Source organism: Spermophilus citellus (genome assembly GCF_964194105.1).
Source record: "Spermophilus citellus genome assembly, chromosome: 17".
Classification (NCBI taxonomy): domain Eukaryota; kingdom Metazoa; phylum Chordata; class Mammalia; order Rodentia; family Sciuridae; genus Spermophilus; species Spermophilus citellus.
The window spans coordinates 50,423,748-50,447,728 of record NC_138199.1 but is presented as its reverse complement, the minus strand read 5'-3'; the positions used below and the strand labels follow the sequence as shown (position 1 = coordinate 50,447,728).

Sequence of the window (23,981 nt, the reverse complement as noted above, 5' to 3'; positions counted from 1 at the left end):
GTTTTGGAGGTCTTAGTCTTCTTGAGAGAGGAAATTCTTGGGGGAAGAGAGTGAACTTGCCCTCAATTCCTGGAGTCTGCATCCCAGCTCATCTTCCTCCAGTTGGAGATATGGATGCACCAAGCAATGTGTCTCACCCCAGCCAAGCTTTCTAGAAAGTATTGTTGCCCCAAATTGGAGTCCAACTCCAGCTCAAGTATATGATTAAAGGGTTATTGCAAAGGGCATCCCTTGCTTATGTGCTCTGAGAATATATGAATTCTCCAAACTTTGTTTTCTCCCCAGACAATGGTACCCACCATGACAGGAGAGCAAACAGGATTGTGGCCCCTGGAACCCAGCTTCTAAAGACACCTAATAGAGGGACCACTCTGTTGGGGGGGTCACTTTGTCCTGAGAAAGCAAAACTGCTCCAACACCCCACCCCCAATCCTAAAAAGAAAAAAATAAAACCCTGCCTTCCCTCACAGCCTCTTGCCATTCCTTGCACTGAAGCCTCCCCTGAACACAGCTGGGGCTGGGACTGGGGCTGGAGTTGGTTGCTGGTAGCTTGGGAAGAGCAGGCAGGAAAAAGCAGGCAGCCCCAGTCTACAGGGGAGCCAGAGCAGCCAAGAGCAAAGAGGCCGAGGTTTGAAGAGCAGAGACCGATGGTGTCTTGAATCAGCTGGTGAGTGCCTGTGCTTTGGGGGCAACTTTTGGAAGGGTACTTGCCCAAAAAAGAGAGAAAATCTGGAGGGAGGAAAGTAAATGGTAGACATATTAGAAAGTAAAAATAAAAACAATGAGAAAAGGGAAATTGTTTTTAATTAATAAGCTAAGCTGAAACTGATGCATATTGTATTTGAATAGATATGTGCACCCTGTATGCTTATTTCAAATAAATATTTATGTATGGGAAACTAGTACTCAAATGTTATGTGCTCTATACTGTGTAAATATATAATAAATAAGTATACCCAGCCTCAATACTGGATGTGCCTGGGCGTTCATGTATAAGATCTAATTACGCATATGTGGATACCTGCATAACCTTTGTGAAAGATGTGGGCTAATGATTCTGCTCATATAAGATGATCAGTGAACCAAAAGCTTGTGTGTACCTTTTCTATAAACATCAACACTCTTATGGAGAGAGCAAAAACCTGGGGATTTGTGTATTTGAAATGTGGCTATAAAATATTAGCTGATTTAGAAGTCTCACTTGAAAATCTGCCCTTAATTGATATTCAAGAAAAATATATGCCATAACTTCAAACAAATGCTTGTACCTTAAAGCTGGATTCTATTACAATTTTCTTCCAGAATATTTATCTAAAAGATGAAGGAAATGCCTCAAATTGACCCAGGAAAGGTCATGAAATTTGGTGACTTTTTATCTGACCATGAAATCCTTTACTGCGTATCTTACCCCAAATTGCAAGAACAGTGTGCATTGTGTGATGCATATTTCATGGTAGTGATGGGCATAGGAGTAAAGGCACCGTTACTCCTATGTAACATGGATACATATGCATACATATAACCTCCACAAGTGTGAAGCAAAGGTGGACAGAAATGAGCTGAGTGGGAAAGTCCTCAGGTAACTGTAGAGGTCATGCAGAAGCATTACTGTGTACAACAAAATTAGAAAAATCCCCAATCCATGTTCTCAAGCACTGGAGGTATTTCTTCTGATCCAGGATCAGAGACCCACTCTGGGAAAGAGTGAAGTGTGAGGACACTTAGATCTCCAGTGGAAACAGGATCCCCAAACCTGTCCCTTTATCCAAAACAGCCTCCAAAATAGATATCACATCGAAACTGCACACTCTGGGTCAAACCTCAATGCTTCCATATCCCCCAAGTGGGAATCTTAATTGTAAAGTAACGAAATCTTCTGCCAAACCTCCCTCCTAAGATGTTAGAGGTGAAAGGAAGGATGGAGAGGTCAGTGGCCCCATCCGACCTCCGGAATCTTCTTAGGAACTCTCAGCCATCAAGGATATCCAAGGCAGTGGGGGTGGTTGACTTCTTGGGGAGGGGGTATCCAGAAGGCCAAACGGGGTGGGTGGTAGGCAGGGCGGAAAGGAGGCAAGCAGGTAGAAGGTTATTACGGAATTGCTTCCATAAAACCTGTGGCTGTTGTAAAACTCTGCTTTCCAAAGACTTTATTTCCCCTTTCTCTCTAACATCCCCCCCACCTTTTTTTCTTTTTACAGCACTTTTCCTGGGAGGGGGTGGCCAAGGGAAGCTAGAGATGGAAGACAGTCAGGCTCCATCCTGGGAGTTGACTGGACAGGTTTGTGAGAGGCCGAGAGAGAAGCAAGGTAAGGCTGCAGGGGTATTCCAGACCTTCCTCACTCAGACGCTCTTCACTCAGACCCCAGGATCAGAAAATATCAAGGGACAGCTTTGCTGGCCTTTGCTTATCGAGACAGTGGGTTGAAAGCTACATTTCCCCTGTACTGGGTTGGGTCTTCCCAGTGCCCTCTGCTGTAGCAGAGGCCCCTTGTTCAGAGAGCCCCCTGGCCCAGCCTGGCGCCGGAGCCTCATCCGGTCGGGCCTCTTTCCCGGGCCCCTTTGCATATTTCCTCTGCCTGAAGCAGGGGGGAAATTTTAGGAACAAAAGTTAGCTTATGTTTTGGCAAATCCCCCTCCTTCCACCAGCACTTCTAGTTATTCCTTTACTGGGCACAGAGCCAACAGCCTTAAGAGGGCTGGGGTCAGAAAGGGTAGCAATCTCACCCAGCCCCAACCCTCTGCCCCAGTCCCTCACTACATCAGACAATACTGAATTACTGAGCAGCCTGGCTTCGCCAGTAGCTGTGATATCAGGCCCTTCTCCTAGGGGGAAGCCCTCAGGATCTACCTGAACCCACAGCCCAGCTCAAGGGCCCTTGGCCACTCAGTGGAGAAGGAGCCCATTGGAGTTTAGGAGTGAAAGGACTTTTTTTAAACCTACCTCTGGAGGTCCTATCCCACTAGGGGGCCCTAGGAAGGGCACTGAGGACCAGTAAACGGAGATTACAAGAGATTATGATGTTTCCTTTCAGAATGGGGCCTATTAAACCCTCTTCAAGGACCTGAAACTTCCTGGTAAGGTGGAGCCCTGTTCCTAAAAGTTACAAAGACTTCAAGGACCTCCTGTGTCTCTGTTGAAACCAAGCTTTTGTGTAATTGGGGAGACTTTTTCTGTCTGGAAGGTTCTGAATGTAGAAAGGAGCCCAAGATGTTAAGGCAGAAAGCTGGAAGACCTAACTGGCATCCTTGGTACTGCAGAACAGCTCAACCACTGCCATTAAGGTGCCTTTGGAGAGCTGAGGGCTCCCCACTCCCCCTATACCCTCTAAACATATACTAAAAGCATCCAGAAGTGGGAAGATGTCCCAGAATTCCCCAGATTTCTTCTCTGGGGAACATTCTTGCTGCTCTTGGATGAAGGAACTCAAACATTTTCACCATTTTGCAAGAGTGACACATCAGTCCTAAGATCCCCCACCCCACTCCTCCAGCTAAGCGAGGAGCAGTAACTGCCGTGAATCTGGTGGTTTAATGTCGTTGTGTTCAGAAACCCAGGCCCAACAACATGAAACTACCTAATTCACTCAGCAGTCTCAATTCAAGCTCCAGGTCAAGGGCTCACTGGGGCAGGCCCCTGTGGCCATCCTGTGGGCCAAAATGGCCACTTAACTTACTTTCTTCTACTTATTTTCCTCCATTTCTTCTCACAGAATCCAGTTGCTAGTAAGCAATGTATCTAAGGTACTGGATCCAGAATTCCAGATGAAAGGGTCCTGGAGCTGGTCCTGGCAGCTCAGATTCCAGGAACTTCTCTCTTCCAGGAGCACCGGCCAGAGAAGACCCTGGGCCAAGCTCCAGGCCTAGGCATGGCCCTTTGATATACCTGCTTGGTGTCTGCCTCCTCAGCCAGTCTCTGCAGCTGGAAGTCTCCACAGATGAAAAGGATTCTCAACTTCCAACCGTTATGAAGGTGTGTCTACACTCACCATCTGGCTAGACCCTATATTCCAGGGTCACCCAGCCTCCCAGGACAGCTCTGAGGACCCAAATCTTCTAAAACCACCCTCAGTTTTGAGACTGGGGTGTGCACAGACAGGAGAAGGGGCCAAGAAGAGCAAGAAAGAAAGTGACAGGGACAAAGTGCAAGAAAGAAAGTGACCGAGCATTAGTATCAAGAATTCTAGATAGCAAAAGAGGAAGAATGTGATTTGGAGGGAGCAGCCAACTGTCAGGAATAATCTCTATGAAGTCACCCTGCTGAAATGGTCCAAGGCCCAGGCTCCAGAGACGCTGAGCTGCCCCAGGTAAGAATTCATTTCGCCTTTACAATGGAACCGGGAGGCTATGGACCTGGATTGGCACGGAGAAAACAAATTTGCTTCTTCCTCCCTGACCTTCTGACTGGGCCCTTCATCCCCGCCCCCGACGTCCCCCACTGCCCAGCCCTACCTCCCCAGACATTCGTGTACTCACAGGTGCTCACACCCGCGCTGCACTCATCCCACAACCACCCGCGGCCTCTCCCAGCGGGCTTACCTGGGCTGCGGCGGCCGCGAGGCTGGGTGGAAGCATCCAAGCATCCTTCGGAAGGTACTGTCCCCGTCTAGATGAGGACCGGTTCCCTCCTGGCCTCAACCCGGAGGCCAGTGTCCGAGTGGCCACGTGTCCGGCGAGGAAGCCCGAGGCAACGAAGGAGTCTGCCGGGCGGCCGGCTCCCCCTCCTGGGTATAAATCTTGGGGACCGGAAATACAATAAAACTTCACCGTGTTGATGAACTTCAAACGGTTTACATCCCTTCCTGCCCTGAAAAGAAAGACCGCCGGGGGCGGGTTAAAAGGAAGGGGAAACAAATTTACGAGCCGAAGAAGTACCCTCCTCGTCTTCTTTCTTTTGCTTGCACAGACTTTGTCCGCGTGGAGAGAAGCAGCCTTGGTCCCCGGGCCTTTGCCTCAGCCACGATGACCGCCAGGCGTGCTTTACTCCTCTCCCGGGAGCGCGGCGCGCGGACCCGACCCTCGCGCGGCCCGGACGCCTCACCGCCAGGACTGTAAGCCACCGCCTAGAGAATTCACGGGGCCCGGAGCACTGTCAAGGGCTGCTGGGATGCTGCTCCCAGTCTCTCTCCAAGGTTCTTGCGAAAGCCCCGACTCTCCCAGTTTTGCCCCTTGGCCTCCATTCTTTGCATCTTTCCGCTGAATCCGGGTTTTTTTGGTGTGTGTGTGTTTTGGGTTTTTTTTTTTTTTCCACCTCTCTAGAGGCCAGACCTTTGCCCTGCCCCGCCCGTTTATTATTGCCAGGTGCTTGCAAGACCAGAGATAAGATTCAGCAAAACTCTCAAGACTCGAAAGGGGGCTGAGGGGACCAGAGGTTCCTTAGGAGAAGCCCGAGGGACCGGTCGACAAAGTGGAAGTGACAGCCAGAGAGGAGTGGTGTTCAAATCTGCCTCAACCACGGACTTCTGTCTGGGTCTTTAAAAGCTTCAAAGTCAAACAAAAACAACCACTACCCAAGTTTCAACTCTCCTCCGTATAGTTCTTTTCTGCTCTGAACCCGTTTGCTTTTTCCAAAACTTTGTGAAATCCGGATTTGCTACCAGGCTACTGTGAACCAAAACTAAGGAAAATCTCTTTTCCTTTTTGAGCTCCAGGTAACTGGGAGCAAAGATACTGACTTCCTGCTCCCTTTGTCTGGGGCACCTGTGAAGTGTTTTTTTTTTTGGGGGGGCGGGTGGTGGTGAGAGAAGTTATTCTCTCCAACTGCCCCTAAACACCAAGGCTTCAGATCTTAGACACACTGGACGGCTGAGATTAGCTCAGGCTTTGCTCAGGTACAGGGTGGAGACACAGCTGCAGGCCCAGGAGGGGTACCCCATCCCCCAAACACACAGGTGCAGCCTGAACCAGCCAACTCCATTCCTCTCCCCAAGAATAGGTGCCAAAGCATTGCTGGAGATTTTTTTTTTTTTAATGAAAAAGAAAATGGAATGGACTCAGAAAATAAAATAATCAGGCTGTCTTCTATCATTTAAATTTTTTTTTTTCCTGACAGGCTAACTGTTGCAGGCAGTCCCACTCTGCCCTGGCCTGACCGGGGTTAAAAGTGACATAGTGGTGATGATGGGGTGCCCTCTGGCCCCTTCCTGGCACCAAAAGGGAGGAAGGAAGGGGGAGCTGTTTAACAGCTGGAAGACAGGAAGAATCTTATTTCTATCCAACATTCACATTTCGGGATTTGCTTGGGGAGGCCCCCTCCAGTTCCTCTCCTCATTATGTGCCCCAATTCTCTAATTTTGCTCTTTATCACGCTATATTTTTATTTAAAATACTGTGATGGCACCTACTGGCTTTCACCCCTTCTATTAGAATATGCCTCCGAGAACCATAGAGAAGGGCGGAGGACATAAATGAGGGACCAGCAGTTTCTAAGCTATTTTAGGACTGCTATTTTTCTGTCCCCTTCCAGGGACCTGCCACCAGGATAGGTCAGTGTGCTGGCTCCCAGCCAATTTCTGGCCAGATCTCTGTAGCTACCTGGATGAGGAAACAGGTTCTTTAGAAAACCTGAAGAGGCTACAGCCTTAGAACAACACACCTGTGCACAGGCATGTTTTGCATTCACTTTCAGGGGCTTTGCAGTTTCATCCACTCTCCCCCCAGATGCCAGGCCACTGATCTCAGTTTAAAAAATAAAACTCTACCAAAGGACACCTCACACCCTTTCTGCAGATTCCTTCCAAGGTCACCTAGCCTGAAAGAAACAAGTCATCTTTCAAATGCTCAGTACAGACTCCCATGGTCACATGGACAGAGATACCCTCCTAAACACCACTTAGACCCCTAGCTGAGCTGGTGGTTACTGAGTAGAGACCTTTTAGGTAGTTTGGTTTGGATGGTGCTGGGGGGGGGGGCTTGTGCATGCAAGGCAAGCATTCTACCAACTGAGTTATATCCCCAGCCCTATGCAGTTCTTTTTTACACTCTGAAATATTTTCCAAATACTTTTCCAAAAAGCAGGTCAGTCTCCAAATTATTCAAAAATTGATGGCCAAGCTGTAAGGTTCAGGGACAACTTCCCCTTTCCCTTTTCTTCCTAGAAGGTAAAGCAGGGTATTAGCATTAAGGGGAGGGTCTGGATAATTTGGGTGGTGAGAGGAGAAAGTGTAGAAACAAATGCAGAACAGAAGACCCTTAAAGAAAAAGAAAATTGAGACCTTCTTCCATTTAGTGAGAGTCACAAGAATAAGTATTTCTGAGAATTTCTGGCTCCTCTCCCTTCCTGAGGTTTATTATGGGGAGGAGGGGAGGTGGTTTCAGAGAACTGTAGCCCAGTCCCTGATCCAAGCTAAAGTTTGTTTTGTTTTGTTTTTGCCGTTTCTGGCGGCAGCTTGGGAAGCAGCTCTGTTGTGGCGGGCGAGTGAGGCCGAGGCCGCAACCGACCTCTAGGCGGCGCCCTGGCGTTGAGTCCTCCAGGCACAAATCCTCCGGCAGCTCTGTGTTCGGTGCTGGGTGAAAGGGCCGGTTTCTGCCGACGCACTGGGCTTGGCCTGGAGTTGGCCGCCGGCGCGTCGCCTTTGGCGCCCTCTGCCAAGCAAGAGAAACAAGATTAAAAGAGTGCGGGCTGGAAAACGAATCACAACTAATCAAGGACCCACCCGCCCCTACCCACCCCCCGCACCCAGCCCCATCCCCGACGCTAGGGAGCCTTCCAGAGCCCAATCTTCTTTGATCTCCCCTGCAGCCGGCTGGAGAGCAGCGCCAGCGACTTTAACTCCCTCCCTCAACTTGCAGAAGACGACACTGGGGTTCAAAGAAATTAAGTGTTTAGCCCAAGATCAGAGCAGCTTTTAATAAAGTGGTGAAGCAGAGGATGTGACCTCCACTTCGAATGGAATTTTCTTCCTCCAAATTATGACAACCAGCCACCCCAACAAACTTGTTTTTCTTATAATTCATTTCTGGAAAGACAGCCTTTGAGGGGTTGTCTTTGTTGGAAGTGTGGGGGCTTGGGGGGGGCATATTGTGGGCACTGCATAAGAAAAGTGGAGGCTGATACAGGGGCAGCTCAGCCAGGACCATGACAAATCCAGTCCCCTCCCTTCCAGGAAATGGCCAGTTTATAACTTTCCTAACTGTGTGATACTGGAGTGTTTTCAGCCTTTCAAAAGCCCTGATGAAAAAGACCTATTGGACAGGGATATTGTGAGCTATGAATAAGAGGTCCTGATCATTAAAATAAAATGTTGGCTATAGGACTGCTTCATAAACTCAAAAAAACCAGGGACAATTAGGGTTGGTGGCAGGTCACTATTCTTCTTGGCCTAAATGAGACCTCTGTTAAGTCCTAGGTGGAGCAAAAAAAGAGAGCCCTTCCCTGGGACTCAACAACTCTGGGTCTGTGCTCAGAGACATCCAGGACCTGGGAAACACTGCATGGGAGAAATCAAGTTCCCCTGGATCCCTTCACCCAAGGCAGAGGTGCCATTTTACATGGCGGAGCCCTAAAGCTCTCTGCTTAAATTATTCCTAGGGGAGAGGAGCCAGAGAATCCCCAGTTGGGGAGGAAAAGGAGAGAGGCTGAGCAGGACGCTGGGGCGGGGCAGCAAAGAGCATGTCTACTACAGGCCAACTACAGAGATGGACTTGCCGGGGTCTTCAGTCCCAGGGGATGCTCCTTTCCCAGCCGGGCAGCAGTTCTCATGGACGCCTAATTACTGCGTGCACATCTGGAGCAGCTGTGCCCCACCCGGCCTTGGGCCCATTATTTCCCTCCAAACCCTATTTTCATTCCCAAGGCTGAGTCATAAAAGACTCTGGAGGCAGAATAAAGTCGGGTCTGTGTGTGTCAGCATTCCTGTGTGTGCGTGTGCGAGCCTCACTGTGATTGCCCAATGGATTCGCAAAAGTTGGGAGGAAAATGGAGCAACATCAGGCGAATTCAACTGCGAACATACTGTCGGCCTCATTATCCGCCCATTTCAAGGGAAAGCATTTGGGTCTAGGAATTAGCCAGTTAATTGCCTCACTTCTTTGTTCACTTTAGGGCAGGAGAAACTATTTGCCTTCTATTAAAACATTCTATATTTCAAAACTTTTAAGATCTTCTCATTCTCCATTTTATTTCCATCTCGTTATGCCCTTGAACATTTATATCTGCCAGTATCACATCAACCTTACCGAACACACACACACACACACACACACACACACACACACACATACACCCGCGTGACTGGAAAACTGTTTCTGTGCCTGAAAAATCTGGATATCTTAACTCTTAAGTTTTTTTTTTTAATGATTAATTAATGTACTGTGTGCTTAGGATCTAGTACAATTCCTGGTGCACAGAGAGCATTTGGTAAATGGTAGCTATTAATGAGGAGGAGAAGGAGGAGCAGGAGGAGGAGGAGGAGGAGGAGGAGGAGGCAGTGGCAGAAGGGGGAGGAGGAGGAAGCCTGCTTTGTTCTCAGAGAACCAGTCTAGGTTGGAGGGTGTGAGTCTCAGCCTGCATGTGTATAGTGTATTCTTTTGACTTAGAGCAATGTCCATAAAAGTGAGGCCCCTTGAACCCCTTGGCCTGTAACTACCTCTTCAATAAAGAACAAAGAATTGGGGCAATTACCTGGCTCATTTCAGGTTCAAACTCCTTTTAGCTTGAAGAATCTGGGTCTCATGGGGAAAAGTCTGGGAAGCCAGCCACAGCATATATTCAATTGACTTCTAGGTGAGCCCTTTCCCTTTGCTGGAGTGAGCAGGGTAGGATCCTGCCTTAGAAAATGGTTAAAAAAAATAAAAACAGGGGTAAGGGGACTGGAATTAAAGAGAATAAATGAGAAATGCTTGAGAAAAATCAGGTCTTATCCACTTCCTGGGGCAGTCAGGAGGTCTTGGGGCTCTCCATGCTCCACCCAGAAACTCTTCAAACCAGTCAGGATTTTACCCGACGGGGACTTTCATTCCATATTCAGTGAACATTTATTGAGCACCTACTGTGTGCCCAGCATTGAGCTGAGATGTGCAGCTCCAGTGGGAGCCACACCCCACCAATCAGCAGTGCTGACTTGGCAGACATTGAGAGGTCTGGCTCCCAGAAACAAGCCCAGGGACAGGAGAAGGGGGGAAACCCTGCTGAGCAAGAACTTTTGGCCAATGGAAGGCAGCTTTTCAGGGCCAAAGTCCTGGTGCAGGGGTGGAGCCCAAGGGTCAGGGGTGCCCCCCACATTGTCTGTCAGAAAGAGGCCAACTCCACAGTGGGGACAGCCCTGTGGGAGTAAGGATGGGGTGTAGGGGAGCAAGGAGGGGTGAAAAGATGACTAGAGGCTCCTGACCCTCAGTTGGAAGTTCCTGAATACATTAATTAGCTTTCTTTAATTAGTAAAGTAGAGAGCAAATGGGCATATATTCCTTCTGCTCTGATTAAAAGCATTTAGGTCAGGTTTTCACAGCCAGGATTATTCAGTTTAAGCTGCCCCAAGCAGAAAATTGTTTATTTTTTTTCTCTTTATCTTCAGGCAGGGGTTTGAATACTATTAGCCAGTCATTGGCTTCTTGTCACAGACCAGGGCTATAGGTGGTCTGGTAGGTGGTCTTTGTGCCAGCTCAAAGAGGGGCAATCAGAAATGGTTGGAGCCTTATCTGCTCCAAGTCACCTTTATTTGAAATGTGTAGGTAATTGAGGAACAGCCAGGAGAGCCGGGGCATGGTGTGTATATGTGTGTGCAGGGGAAGGTAAAATTGACCAGTGCTTACTTCCTAGACTCCAAAAAAAGCCTAGCTTTTCTTCTGGAAGATCTGGCTTGGTCAACTCATATCATTTTATGAGGCTAGGCAAGAAAAGCTAACTCAACTTCTATATGGAAATAAACCACAACACTTGAAGCTGGGTAAAACTGGGAGATCTCCAGGACTGTCAGAGATTACATACTGTTTGGCTGTTATAAATATACTGTTTGGCTGTTTATAAAGATTATAAAAGTATTTAGGAGCAAATCCTCCCCTTTCCAGCAGAGTTTGATATTCCCCAGCCTCAAACCTTGGTTTAATTCCTCAGTTCCCATGCCCAGTTGGAATACCTGAGGAAACTGAACAGATAGATCAATAAGGGACACAAAAGAACATTCTATTGCCTCATCTGATCCCCATTTTGCTTTCTTGGCTCAGAACATTAGCTATGGGGTTGTCTCTGGATACCCGTCTCTCTCCAGTAGAGTCCCAATAATGTTTTTTAGCTGCTGGGAGGCTGCCCAAACCTGGTCCCACCCATAGCCAGTCCAAGATCAACTTTCCCCAGTAAAACTCTTCCTACTGTCACCAGCTCCCTGGTGTCTGGAAAGAAACACTGACCCCCCCTGGAAGTCTGGACCTTACTGGCAATGGTGGGTATCATTGCCACCTGAATGTTTTGAAAGGTGAAGGTTGGCCTGGAGAAAATAGAGGCAACAGTCAAAGGGAAAAAGTGACACTGTGGCATTTTCTGAACACCAGCTCCTTTGATCATTCCAAATAGGAATTCTTAACCTAGGCTCTGAGGAGACTAAAACCCTCTGAAATGGTGGGTTTGGCAAGTATAATAAAGTGCATCATACCCCTGGGTAGATCAGCATTTTTCATCAAATTTTAAAATATCAGTGGGTGATATTTAAAATGATAAGAACTTCTCATCAACCATTCACATATAAGCACTCAAAACTGTGAATCAGAGGGAGGAGAGTGAACTGGACTTGGTGCCTAAAAAGACAAATTAAAAGACAGGATAATCATGTGCACAAAGGTCAGGTAGATACTGTCACCTGGTCTTGCCTGAGATATCAGGAATCTGATCAAATATGCTGAAATCTCTAGGACTAAGACAAGGCAGCCCACAATATCCAATGCCCACTTCATGCACAGTTGCTTCATGGAGAAGGAGTATGTAAGCTGTGTCTCTAATCAAAATGATACAGAATTTGCTCCACTAGGGCCTGTACCTTCTCCTGCAATATGCTGTCTTGTCTTAAGCTGGTCCATACTGAATGTTTCAGGAAACATTTCCCTCCTCAAAAAGGCCCTCCCCTTCAAGAGGAAATATTTTTTTTCCGGTGACCAGCTACTACAGTTACAGCCAAGTCTAAGGAGCTCACTCTGGACTAAGGAGCAGAGACCGCCAGTGGGGCCGCCTCCTGTAAATTTTGAGTTCTTTTGGCCCTCCCCATCGTTGGGGCCTGAAAAGGGCACAAGAGACAGCTGGACAGGTAGATAGAAGTAGGTACAAAGAAAGAGATCCTCGACGGCCGGCAGAGAAAAGATGGAGAAAAACAAAGAGAAGTTAAATAGCTGGTCAGGAAGAGAGAGCTGGAGCACTATTAGCAGGTGCAGAAGTCAAAACCCGGGTGCTGAGAAGGGCTCAGAGGGGCGGCAGAGGCGGCCAGGCGCGCCTCTGTTTCCCATCCTTACCGGGAGGTTAAAGACACCTCCTCAGCGCCCCCTCATTCCAAACCGCCCCATTACAACTTCTCGGGCTCCTTAATGTTCTGATTAATTGGCTGGCTCAGGGGATGAAGGTACCCCTCTGCCAGGGACCTGGCGGTGTTTCATTAGATCGTTTGTTAATGATGAGGAAGAAGGTAGAATCCGGAGAAAGAAAACACACAACTGGAGAATGGGGCGAGCGACGCTGGCGCCGGCGGCCTGGAGAGAGCAAGTGAACTGTTCTTTGGGGACAGCAGATATACTTCGGAACGCTGAGATCCAGGCACTAGGATCCACTCCCCTCTGGGCAGATGATCGCGAAGATCTTGCTCACTGGTTACAGGCGAGGGAGCCCCGTGTGACGCTCCGCCCTAGGGTTGAGTCGGATCTCTCTCTATTGCCCTGTCCGCGCGGTTCAAGATCCCGCTTGGGGCGAGGCGCTAGGTCGCGTTTACAGGCACTCCTTGAGCTGATGTCTGCACTGAGCCTTCCATTCCAGTTCATTTCCTCCCATCCCAGACAGTGGAAGTTGTGGGTCTTTCAGGCTTTTGGCTTTGTGGGACTTGAGGGCGCATCTGTGTTAACTGCGACTTCCCTTTGCCCCTTAGGTGCTGCTTTGCGACGCCAAGGCCGGATTTGAAAACCTCTTTTCTAATCCCTCTGTTAGGCATCCTCCCCTAAATTCTGGGACTCAGGGCCTCCAGATTCCGCCGCTGCGGCAACTGCGTTATGGAGGCCTGGGCCGGAGGAGCACAGAATTCCAGAGAGCCCCTGACCCTTCTCCTGCTCTAACACTGCAGCTTCTGCAACTCCCTGTCCTTTGCAGTCATGATGCCCACTGTAGAGATGCAGTCTGAAAGGGGGCCAGCGGCTTGCACAGAGATCACTCTGCGTCCAGCCCAGCCAGAGGCGAAGGTACAGAGTCCCAGAGGCGAGCACTGCGGGTGCGCACCGTCGGGGTGCGCCACGGAAGCCTGCGCAGGGGAATCTAGACTAAGGACTTGCGTTGGTTCTGCGCAGTACCAAGCTGTTCCGAAGGCTGCTGTGGAGGGGTGCAGAGGTCTCCAATATCTCATTACGACTTCCGACTTCCCCGACTACTCTACCTGCGTGAGACCTGGTCCCACAGCAGTGACGCTGTAAGGAACAGCAAAGCAGGGACCTCTTAACTCTCAGGGGAAGACCAGCAGGGAGAAGGTTGCTGCAGGACCTATGTTTCCTCTGGTTCACCTCGGAGTCGAATTGAAGAAGAGGTAAGAGTTTTAAGGAGTAGAAATTTGGGCCCGCTCCCTTTTGTTGTTTTTAAGGAGTGAGGTATCTGGCCATTGATTTCTCTCTCCATAGGGAAGTTTTCTGCGTTCTGGCCGAATAGGAATAGTCCTTGCTGGTCTGCACCTCAGCGCCCTCCCTGAGGACCATTCAAGGGTAACTTTTCTGGGTGGGTGAGGCTTGCCAGTTCATGGATTTTTGTTGTTTGTTCGTTTTGTGGTGCTGGCAATGAACCCAGGGCCTCCTGCAGGATGGGCAACTGAGCTATACCCCTAGCCTCTCCTGGTCATGTTTTGTCATTATTATTACTAATATCCAGATTATTGTGAATTAAGGTCCCCTCCTCCACTCTGGCTGAGATTCTACCTTAAACAGTAGTCTAGAAATACTTCAAAAGAGAAGGACGATAAGTTCAAAGCCAGTCTCAGCAATGACCAAGGCTCTAAGCAACTCAGTGAGACCCTGTCTTTAAATAAAATAGAGAGAGAGAGAGAGAGAGAGAGAGAGAATGGAAGAGACTCAGAGGGCCCCAAGATGGGTGACCAGCTAGTGGGGATGCTTTGGCATTAATTATCCCTGCAAAGTAAAGGCTGTTCTCATAGCCTGTGGAGAGGTAAGGATGGAAAATAGGATCAGGGTGGCAACTTGGTATCGTCCCAAGAAAGAAGACATTGTATTTCAGTCTTTTAGGCTCTGGGTATTTTTTCCCTTTGATTTACAGTCAAAGGTAGGGAGGGACACATTGCCACCCAGGTATTTTTAAGCTAAAGGTTGACCTGGTTAGGATGAAGTTATCAACTGAGGAGGGGAAAAGGGAAGATCTACACTCTACTGACCATATTTGGTTTTACCCTCTTCCAGGCACATATTTCTCTGATCAATCCTAATAGATTAACCTAAGGTTTAAGGAATCTGAGTCCCTCTGAAATTGTGTGATTTCACAATTCTACCAAAAAAAAAAAAAAGTTAGATGTCACTTTCTGAGAAGCCCTGGGGAGGGGGTATGAGCAAAATCGCGCATGGGGAAAGGAGGTTAGCCCTGCTGCCTAACTCCATTGAGTTCAGGACCCCCAAACTCTGAAACTCAAGCTGATCCTATCTACATTGCCACACTGATGGATAAAGATTTTCTTTATTGCTTTCAGAATGAGTCTGAGTGCTTAATCAGGGCTTCTGCCCTTTTCTTTAAAATATTCTTTATTTTGGGCCCAGAGTGGATTTGGTAGGGGGCCTGGAACAGCTAGAGAGGAGAGGGACCTGGGCTTCTAGTACCTGATTTCACCTCTAGCGGTGAAGAGCTAGAGGTGAACCCACCAGCAGGTTCAGAACAAAGCCTGCCCTAGATAGTTGCTCAGTTGGTATCAGGCCTTGCCTCAACCCTCCTCCCCTCTATCTCCAGCCCTTAGGACTCCCTTCTCTGTGAACCCAGACCTCCTGACCAAACTGCAGGCTCCCTCTACTTCTAGCCATCTAAATAACCAGTGATTTTTTCTTCTCTCATTTTTGAAAACTAAAGAAGCCCCAAACCTTTAGTTCCTTTCGAGGAATAAGATGTTTTTGGATCTTGGAGTGGAAAGAGGTATTGTGGAATTAAATAGCCTGTAAACCAGAGAGAGCAGGCTCCAATATGATGATTTGGTTCCAGACATTGTTTAGGTATGCCTGAATGAACCAAATATTTCCTCCTTTCCCTTGCCATCCCTTTCCTTCAAGCCCAGAAGTCATGCATTTTCTGACTTCCAGAGTTTGGAGAAAAAGAGAAGACAAAACCTGTGAGTAAGAGAGAGATGAGGAAGGTGAAAATGAGAGAGAATTCTAATAGATTAAAATAATGAAACACTCTTTCTAACCCAAAAGCATTTGAAGGCTTATGTTTGTTTTAATGCAACTAGGAAGAACAGAAGTTGGAGGTGGGCTGAGTAGGAGACAAAGTTCCCATCCCAAAGGATACTCCCTAAGGATGCTTCTTACATGGGTTCATTGCCTTTTGAGGTGATGCAAAGGTAGAACTGACAGCCACTTGTAGTAGTGGGTCTTTCAAATTGTACTGTGGTAGAGCAAGTATCCGAAGAGCCTCAGAGATCTTCCCACAATACCCTACCTGGGGTTTGTTAAGTTTTTCCTTGCATTTGTTCTTGGAGTAGTGTGTACCTGTGTGTGGGTGTGTGTGTTGTGTTAGGGTAGTGGTTCTAAATTATAGCACAGGGCAGGCAGCTCTCCTCCTGGGGAGTCAAGGGCTATCTGGTTAGGAGTGGAGAAGGTTGTTTCATCCCAATTAGGCTGGAGGGGGGAGAGGTGTATCTGGACTTGGATCCCAGTGGACTGGTCCAGACTCTAGGGAAAGGAAGGAGCAGCAGCCCCAAAGTGGGCAGGAAAAGCTTCAGCATCTTTTCCTCAAAGGGTCAGGGAAGTTCACTGAGAAACAGGAACTTTCACTCAGAGAGCCCACCTTCTCCATTATGAGTCTTTGTACTTCTATTTATCCTGGAAAGCACAGCCCTATGCAGGACATTGCCAAATTTAGCATGTTTGGAGTACCTGAAAGGTACTATGTATTGTCTTACTTTGGGAGAGGGGGTGCACGTGTCTTACCTATTACCTTTATTATAGAGCACAACACAATTGGAAGCACACAATTTTGTCTCTTTTGCATGTTCGGGTAAATCGTCAATCTTTTTTTTTTTTTAAATATGTTTTGGTTGTAGATGGACACAATACCTTTATTTATTTATCTTTATGTGGTGCTGAGGACTGAACCCAGTGCCTCACCCATGCTAGGTGAGTGCTCTACCACTGAGCCACAACCCAGCCCTGAATCATCAATCTTTACACGATGAGAGGGGCAAGTTGCTGTCATATAAGATTCCTCATCTACTCCTGCAGCTAATTCCTCTGAGACCACACAATACCCACAATATACACACCTCTCTTCAAAAGGGAATAATTGTTGTATTGACCCAATAGCTGGTTCTTAAAGATTGAGACTCTTTTCCTGCCTTCTGCCCACTCCCATAAACAACAGGCTCCTCTACAAAAATGCACACACGGTGTTTTTGTGAGTGTGAGTTTCAAGTAAGATGGCGGCGCCTGGCACCCCTAGAGAATCAGATGCACGCTTTCCCGGGCAGGAGGCCACCGGAGGCCCATCGCAGTTCAGAAAAGGAAGGAAACCTAGGTCTCCTTGCCGCCCCCAAAAGTGAAGCAAAACTTGCCTGAGAATTCTTCCCCTGCTCCAGAGGGCAGCTGGAGAGAGCTGATTTTACACCTGGGGACCTGGGGGCTCATGTCTGGGCCCAGAGTTCCAAACAGAAATTTCTAATTTTTATCCAGAAAACGGCCTTTTTTCCTCTTCAAGCGATCTCCACTCCCCCACGCCCCACCCCCCGGGGCCGCTGGACTGTCTCTCCCACTACCGGCGCTTGGAGCCCGCGGTTGTGAGCGGGAAGAACCGGCGCAGAAGGCCTGAGACTGAGCGGAGCGCTCAGCACCGGGCCCTGGGGAGCCAGAGTAGCGGTTAGAGCGAGAAGGGGCGCGCCGCTCGCCCCCATGCACACACCTCCGCTTGGAGTGAGAGAGGAAGGCGTGAGCGAGTGGAGAGGCCAAGGCGTTCTGGGTGGGCGCTCGAGCTGGTCGGTCTGGAGCTCAAGGTTAGGCTGTGGCCCGGAATAGCCCACGCTCGCCACGGTCAGTCCTGGAAGCCTGGTCGGGGGCCGCCCAGCCTGGAGAGGGTTTTTTTGTTTGTTTTTTTTTTTAAACACCGCAGCTCTGATCTGCGTGGTTGCGGCCCCCAGCGGCGAAAGCAAGAGCGGGGAGCGGCTCACCTACCTCTCACAACCGCGCCGTCCTCCTGCGTCTTCCCAAGAGGAATCCTGGGCTTCTGGGGACGAAGGTGAGGACGCTCAGAGCAAGGAGTTACGTGGCCCCGGGTGGCCGCCCGGACCGCCGCCCCTTTGAGGCCTCTGAGGCCGTGTCTGTGGCAGGGCGGCGCCGACGGCGCTGGGAGCGCGAAGGGACTCAAGCGTCCTGCGTCCCCTTGGCGCCGGCGAGTTTGGGGGAGAGGACTGGGCCCGCGAGGTGGATTGGCACCGGCGCCTCCTTCCTTCGCGTCCGCCAGGGCGGGGCTGCAGCCAATCTCACCTGCCCCCGCCTTGGGGCGCCGTCGGATCACCGCGTGGCGGTTACTGGGATGGGCCTTGCGCGTTTGTGAAAGGCCAGAGCCGTGGCGGAAAGGCGCCGCGATGGCTGGGAGGGAGGAGGTTGGAGAGGGTGAGGGTGTGTATGTGTGTGTGCGTGCGCGTGTGTGGAGAGAGAGGGAGAGAGAAGGGGGCGATATGAATGACTATAACAGACAAGAGAGAAGAAGATCCAGGAAACGCTCCCGGAGAAACCGTCAAATGCAGGAATAGACAAAAGAAGGGCAGAAAGCAGAGGCAGGGGACGGAGGGAAGCCCCTGGCGTCTGAAGCAAGCGACAAGTTGTCCTTGGGAGTTGGGAATGTGAAAGGGAGGGGCGAGGCGGAGGAGCCTGAGAAGGGGAGGGGGCGCCCAGACCCTCAGCGAGAGGCGACGCGTCCAGGTTTAGGACACAGATGGGGGGGGGGAGTAGGGCCCTCCTCCACACCCCTCCTCCGCCCTGTTGCAGCCCATCTTCAGCTCTGCGGCTGGCTTCCCGCCCTTCACCAAGACCGAGCAGCTTCTGTCTGGAGCGCGGCACCAGACAGCAGGCTGCTCCTCTACCTGCCTCCCTTCTTCCCAGGGCGTTAAGTGGGATTCTTCCCTGTTGAAGGAACAAGTGAGCTCAGAAGGAACGACCTTGGCCAAGGTCACAATAAGAGCTTGGAATTTTCACTTTCCATACCAGGTCTTGGAACTTCTTTGTGATTTGACCTGCGGGTTCTTAGGGTGTCATCCTGAAACGGCAGGTTCCTCTTACTACTTTCTGAGATCCAACTTACCTACAATCAGTGAACTACAATTTTCCTGAATATCCCTGTCTGGTTTCCAAGCAGTTGCCCCACTCTCCTGGCCTCATTCCCAGAGTTTCCTGCTCCTCCGTGGACTGCAGTCCAGCCCCTTCCTGAAAACAGTTGACCAGGAATCAGCAGGGGTCTGTCTGAAATCTGTTTTGTTTTGTTTGAAACAGGGTCTAAGTTACCAAGGGTCTTCCTAAATTGCTGAGACTGGTCTCAAACTTCAAACCTCCCCCTTCAGCCACCTGAGCTGCTGGGATTACAGGCCTGTGAGATCTGTGTTCTAGACCTAGTTTTACCGCTAACTTATTGTGGAACTTCAGGCCCTCTCCACTCTCCTCTTTTGGTCTCAAGTTTTGCCTCCATAAAATGGGAGTAGGTTGAGTGACTTATGTTTTGCTTTTGTAGCCTCCTCCCATTTGCACATGTTGGTCACCTTAAAATACTGGAGGATCTTCTTACTTCTTAAAATACTGAAGGAAAAAAAAACATACATCCAAATGGAAATTTTATTCTATGTGCATAGAAACATAGGAAGAGAAATATGACAAATTAAACTTTGTCTCTGATGGATCTGCTTTTAAATTTTTATTTCCTGTACTGATTTATGATGCACAGGCAATAAAGGACACTAAAATTAAGTGTGTGGCTCAATGTATTTTGGCATATGTACACAACTATGTAACCACCACCTAGAACAAGATATCTGCCATCTACTGAAAGACTCCTTGTACTTCTTCCCATCAGTAACCTTCTAGTTAATACTTAGCCCCCAGAAGTAACAATGATTCTGTCTTCTCACCATGGGTTAGTTTTGCCTACCCTTGAACTTCACATAAACAAAATCAGTGGTTTATATTCTTTTGCATTTATCTTCATCTACTCGATATTATTGGGGGTGGATGGATGCTGAGGGCCATTGCCAAGTAGGAATGACGCATCAAAATTTCCTTGCTAGCGTACCCCATGTTAAATGGATTTCGCTGTTGACATTGCATGTAAAGTGACCTTGCTCAAGGACCAAGGCGCATCCGGGTTTAGAGCTGATCAGGTTTGAGGAAGTATCCCGGTCCTTGGGTTTAGGGCGTTCCCGGTTTAAGACAATAAGGGTTTTAGGGAAGTTGGAGGTTGAAGATTATTGCTGCCGGGATTAGGGTGTTCCTGCTGCTTGTTCCCGTTGAGTTCTCCTGAGATTCAGAAAGTAGATTGGAAAAAAAGCCTCGTGGAGTAGGTGAATTAGGCGGCAGCAGAACTGGGATTTCCCCAGAACGTGTGTGTAGAGGCCGGTGTGAGTTCGGGAATAAAGAATTGCTGTTTGAATCTACAAGGTGTGAGTGGCTCGTGATTCTGTGCCCAGCCAAGACATTGCCAGATGGACAATACATGTTGCTGTGTCCGTAGTTAATTCTATTTTTTGTCATATTCCATAATATGAATATATCCCAATGCACTTGCCCATTCAGCTCTTGGTGGGTTTTTTTATTTGTTTTCAGTATAGGGCTATTGTGAAAATCTGTTATGAACATTCCTGACTATGTCTTTTGATAGACACCTGCATTTGGAGACCCTGGAGTGGAAACACCAGGTAGTAAGGTAAGGATATGTTTATCTTTGTTACATACTGAGACTTTTCCAAAGTAGTTGACCAATTTAACACTCTCAACCAGTAACGTTTGAGAGCAATAGTTGCCACAGTCTTGGCTGGGCACAGAATCACGAGCCACCACACAGCTTTGTAGATTCAAACAGCAATTCTTTATTCCCGAACTCACACTGGCCTCTACACACGTTCAGGGGAAATCCCAGTTCTGCTGCCGCCCAATTCACCTACTCCACGAGGCTTTCTTCCCAAAATACTTTCTGAATCTCCGGAGAACTCAACGGGAGCTCAGGCAGCAGGAACGCCCTATTTCCAGCAGCAATAATCTTCAACCTCCAACTTCCCTAAAACCCATACTGTCTTAAACTGGGAACGCCTTAAACTTGTCTTAAACCAGGAATGCCCTAAACCCAAGGACCAGGATACTTCCTCAAACCTGATCAGCTCTAAACCCGGATCCGCCCTGGTCCTTGAGCAAGGTCACCTTACATGCAATGTCAACAGCGAAATTCCAAGGCAAGTCCATTTAACATGGGGTACACTGGCAAGGAAATTTCGATGTGTCATTCCTACTTGGCAATGGCACTTAGCATCTCCCCCCTTCTGATTAATTAAACAACAAGCAATGTGGCTTAAGGACCGTGCCTGGTAGGTTGTCCAATTCAACATATGGTTCTTACCCGTCATGGGAAAACTGACCTTTAGGCGTCAGCTTCCTGTCTTAGGTTGATACCACTGCAATTGGATCAACCCGTCACTGACTACCGGTCCAGCATTCAGCCATGCTTGTGGATAGGCCTATGCACCAGTGGGGGGGTGAGGTTCTTGCCTCACCTCTGTTGGCCCCAAAATTTAGCCTTGGTGCCAGTGGGGGGGTGAGGTTCTTTGCCTCACCTCTGTTGGCCCCCAAATTTTAGACCATCACTAGTAGAAGGGAGGAGGATACAGAAATGCCAGGACACCAAGCCAATTGACGGCTCCTTTGGAAAAATTGCGTCACTGGTGACACCATCAGCAAAGATATGCCAGCATTACCACAATTAACATGGGGCACGCTGGTAAGGAAATTGCATCACTGGTGACACCATCAGCAAAGATATGCCAGCAGTACCACAATTCGCTGCACCAGACGATATTTCACAATGCATGCAACTGATATATAGTCCAGGCAAGTTCTGCAAGCAGTTCAAATCGGAGGAGTCTATCAATATGTCCATTTCCTCCCAAAGTAAATCAAGTCCTTGATTGAGCATTACTTGTTGAGTTATATTCATTGATGCATCAGTTTATACAGTCTACTGTGATAGCTATCGTAGAAGCTGTAGTTTGGTTTTATCTTAGTCTTCACCGGCACTGGGATGGAGATGGGAATTCTGGCAATGACGCTAAAGAGACATTATCCTGAACAGAATTATTAAATATAATGAAAAGGAAAGGTGAAAGTAAACAAACAGATCTGTTAACCACCTTTAAAAATAATCCTTAACAGCTGTTTACCTAATTTAAATTAAACCATATAAATCACGTGAATAAAAAAAAAATTCGGATCCATTTTTTCATGAGCGCTCCTCATATATGAAATATGGACATACACACATACAGACATACAACACAAAACAGTGCACACATAACATACAACACATAAGACAATAAAGGCCTTGTAGCTTTACCTAGGTGAAATCTCCATTGCAATGTTTAAAAACTCCACAGTCAAAAAATAAAACTGATCAGAAAAACATTAACCTAGGTTTGTATGAGCTCAAAAAATAAAATAGAACTTTATGATGTGGGAAAAATGCAATAATAAAATAGATATTGAAAAAAACACCTTGGTTAATCACTGTCGCAGATGTAAGAAAAGCCAAGCTGGAGCTCTGGGTATCAGCTGTTATGGATTTGAGTCAAATCATCTTCTTTTTCTGTAGAAATTGCTTTAGTTAATCTCTCTGGAATCCAAATTGGTTGCTGTTCTCCCTGTGGAAAAACACAGACAGAGCCCCAACTCCAGACAATAACTGGATCAGGACCTTTCCATTGTCCTGTTAGAATATCTTTCCAAAGTACCTTAGGCTTATGTACATTATTCGGATACATATGTCTTTCCGCAGCACTAAGTCCTGATGAATCCAAATTTAGAAAGTTTAGAGTAAAAAGAGTTATTTTAAGTTTATCTTTGGGGGATATATACCCCTTTCCAATTCCCTCTTTTTGCTTTAATAGGTACGTTTTAATAGTTTGATGAGCTCTTTCAACTATGCCTTGTCCCTGTGGATTGTATGGGATTCCTGTTATATGAGTAATACCAAATGATGAGCAAAATTGTTTAAAAGAGGTAGAAGTATAACTAGGACCGTTATCAGTTTTTAACTGTTTAGGAACACCCACAATGGCAAAATTTTGTAAGCAATGAGCTATAACATCTTTAGTTTCTTCTCCGGCATGAAGGGAGCCCATCAAAAATCCAGAAGAAGTATCACTGTAACATGTAAATATTTTAATTTTCCAAATTCTGGCAAGTGTGTGATGTCCATCTGCCAAATATGGTTAGGTATCAGTCCTCTAGGATTGACTCCAAGATTAACTTGTGGTAAAAAGGTCACACAATTTTGACATTGTTTTATTATATGCCTGGCTTGTTCCTTAGTTATTTTAAAATGCTTTTGTAAAGTATTAGCATTAACATGAAAACTTTTTATGAAAATTTGTAGCTTCTTCTAATGTAGAGAAAATATGTACGTCATGTGTAGTTTTATCTGCTAAATCATTGCCCAAACTAAGGGCTCCAGGCAATCCTGTATGTGCCCTAATATGTCCTATAAAGAATGGATCTTTTCTGTCCCAGATTAGACTTTGTATAGTGGAAAACAAAGAGAAAACAGTAGAGGAAGGGGAAATCCTACCAGCATCTTCAAGGGATATAATAGCATTAACTATATACTGACTATCAGAAAATAAATTAAATACAGAATCTTTGAACATCACAAAAGCTTGTAAAACTGCATTAAGCTCTACCTTTTGAGCTGATTGTTTGGGTACTAAAAATGTAAAAGTTTGATCAGGGGTAACTACTGCTGCTGTACCATTATTAGACCCATCAGTGAATATATTTGGAGCATTCATGATAGGTGTTTTCCTTGTCATTTTAGGAAAAACTACAGGATGCTTAGACCAAAAAGACAACAAAGGATTTGATGGTAAATGATTATCAAATGAAACATTAGATTTACACATGATTATTGCCCAAGTATTTAACTCATTAGCTAACTCATCAATTTGATCCATAGTATATGGAGTAATAATTTTATTGGGAGAAATTCCAAACACTCCCTTTGCTGCTCTTATTCCTTTGAGTATTAATTGTCCTACAGCCTCAGGATACCTAGTAAGAATAGTGTTAGGAGAATAAGATAAATGTATCCACAATAATGGACCTTCTTGCCAAAATACTCCTGTAGGAATATTTTTTGTTGGTAGTACAATAAATAATAAAGGCAAACTTATATCAATTCTATCTAGATGCATATTTTCCATATATGTTTCAATAATTTTTAATGCCTTTCTAGCTTTAGGAGTTAACATTCGCGGTGAATTTGGATCTGATGGACCTTTTAGAATATCAAATAAAGGTCCCAACTCTCCTGTTGGTATGCCTAGATAAGGCCTTATCCAATTTATGTCTCCCAATAACTTTTGAAAGTC

General features: G+C 47.2%; 1 protein-coding gene across 1 annotated transcript; it reads right to left on the bottom strand.

Moving 5' to 3' along the window:
• Window positions 1-5,223: 5,223 nt before the first annotated feature.
• LOC308636337 (uncharacterized protein) lies at window positions 5,224-18,568 on the bottom strand (the record flags this gene model as incomplete). The annotated part of the gene is made up of 3 exons (XM_081271752.1): window positions 5,224-7,581; window positions 17,539-17,955; window positions 18,562-18,568. 3 exons carry the CDS (start codon window positions 18,566-18,568, stop codon window positions 7,343-7,345), a joined length of 663 nt encoding a protein of 220 aa, XP_081127878.1. The 3' UTR covers window positions 5,224-7,342.
• Window positions 18,569-23,981: the final 5,413 nt, after the last annotated feature.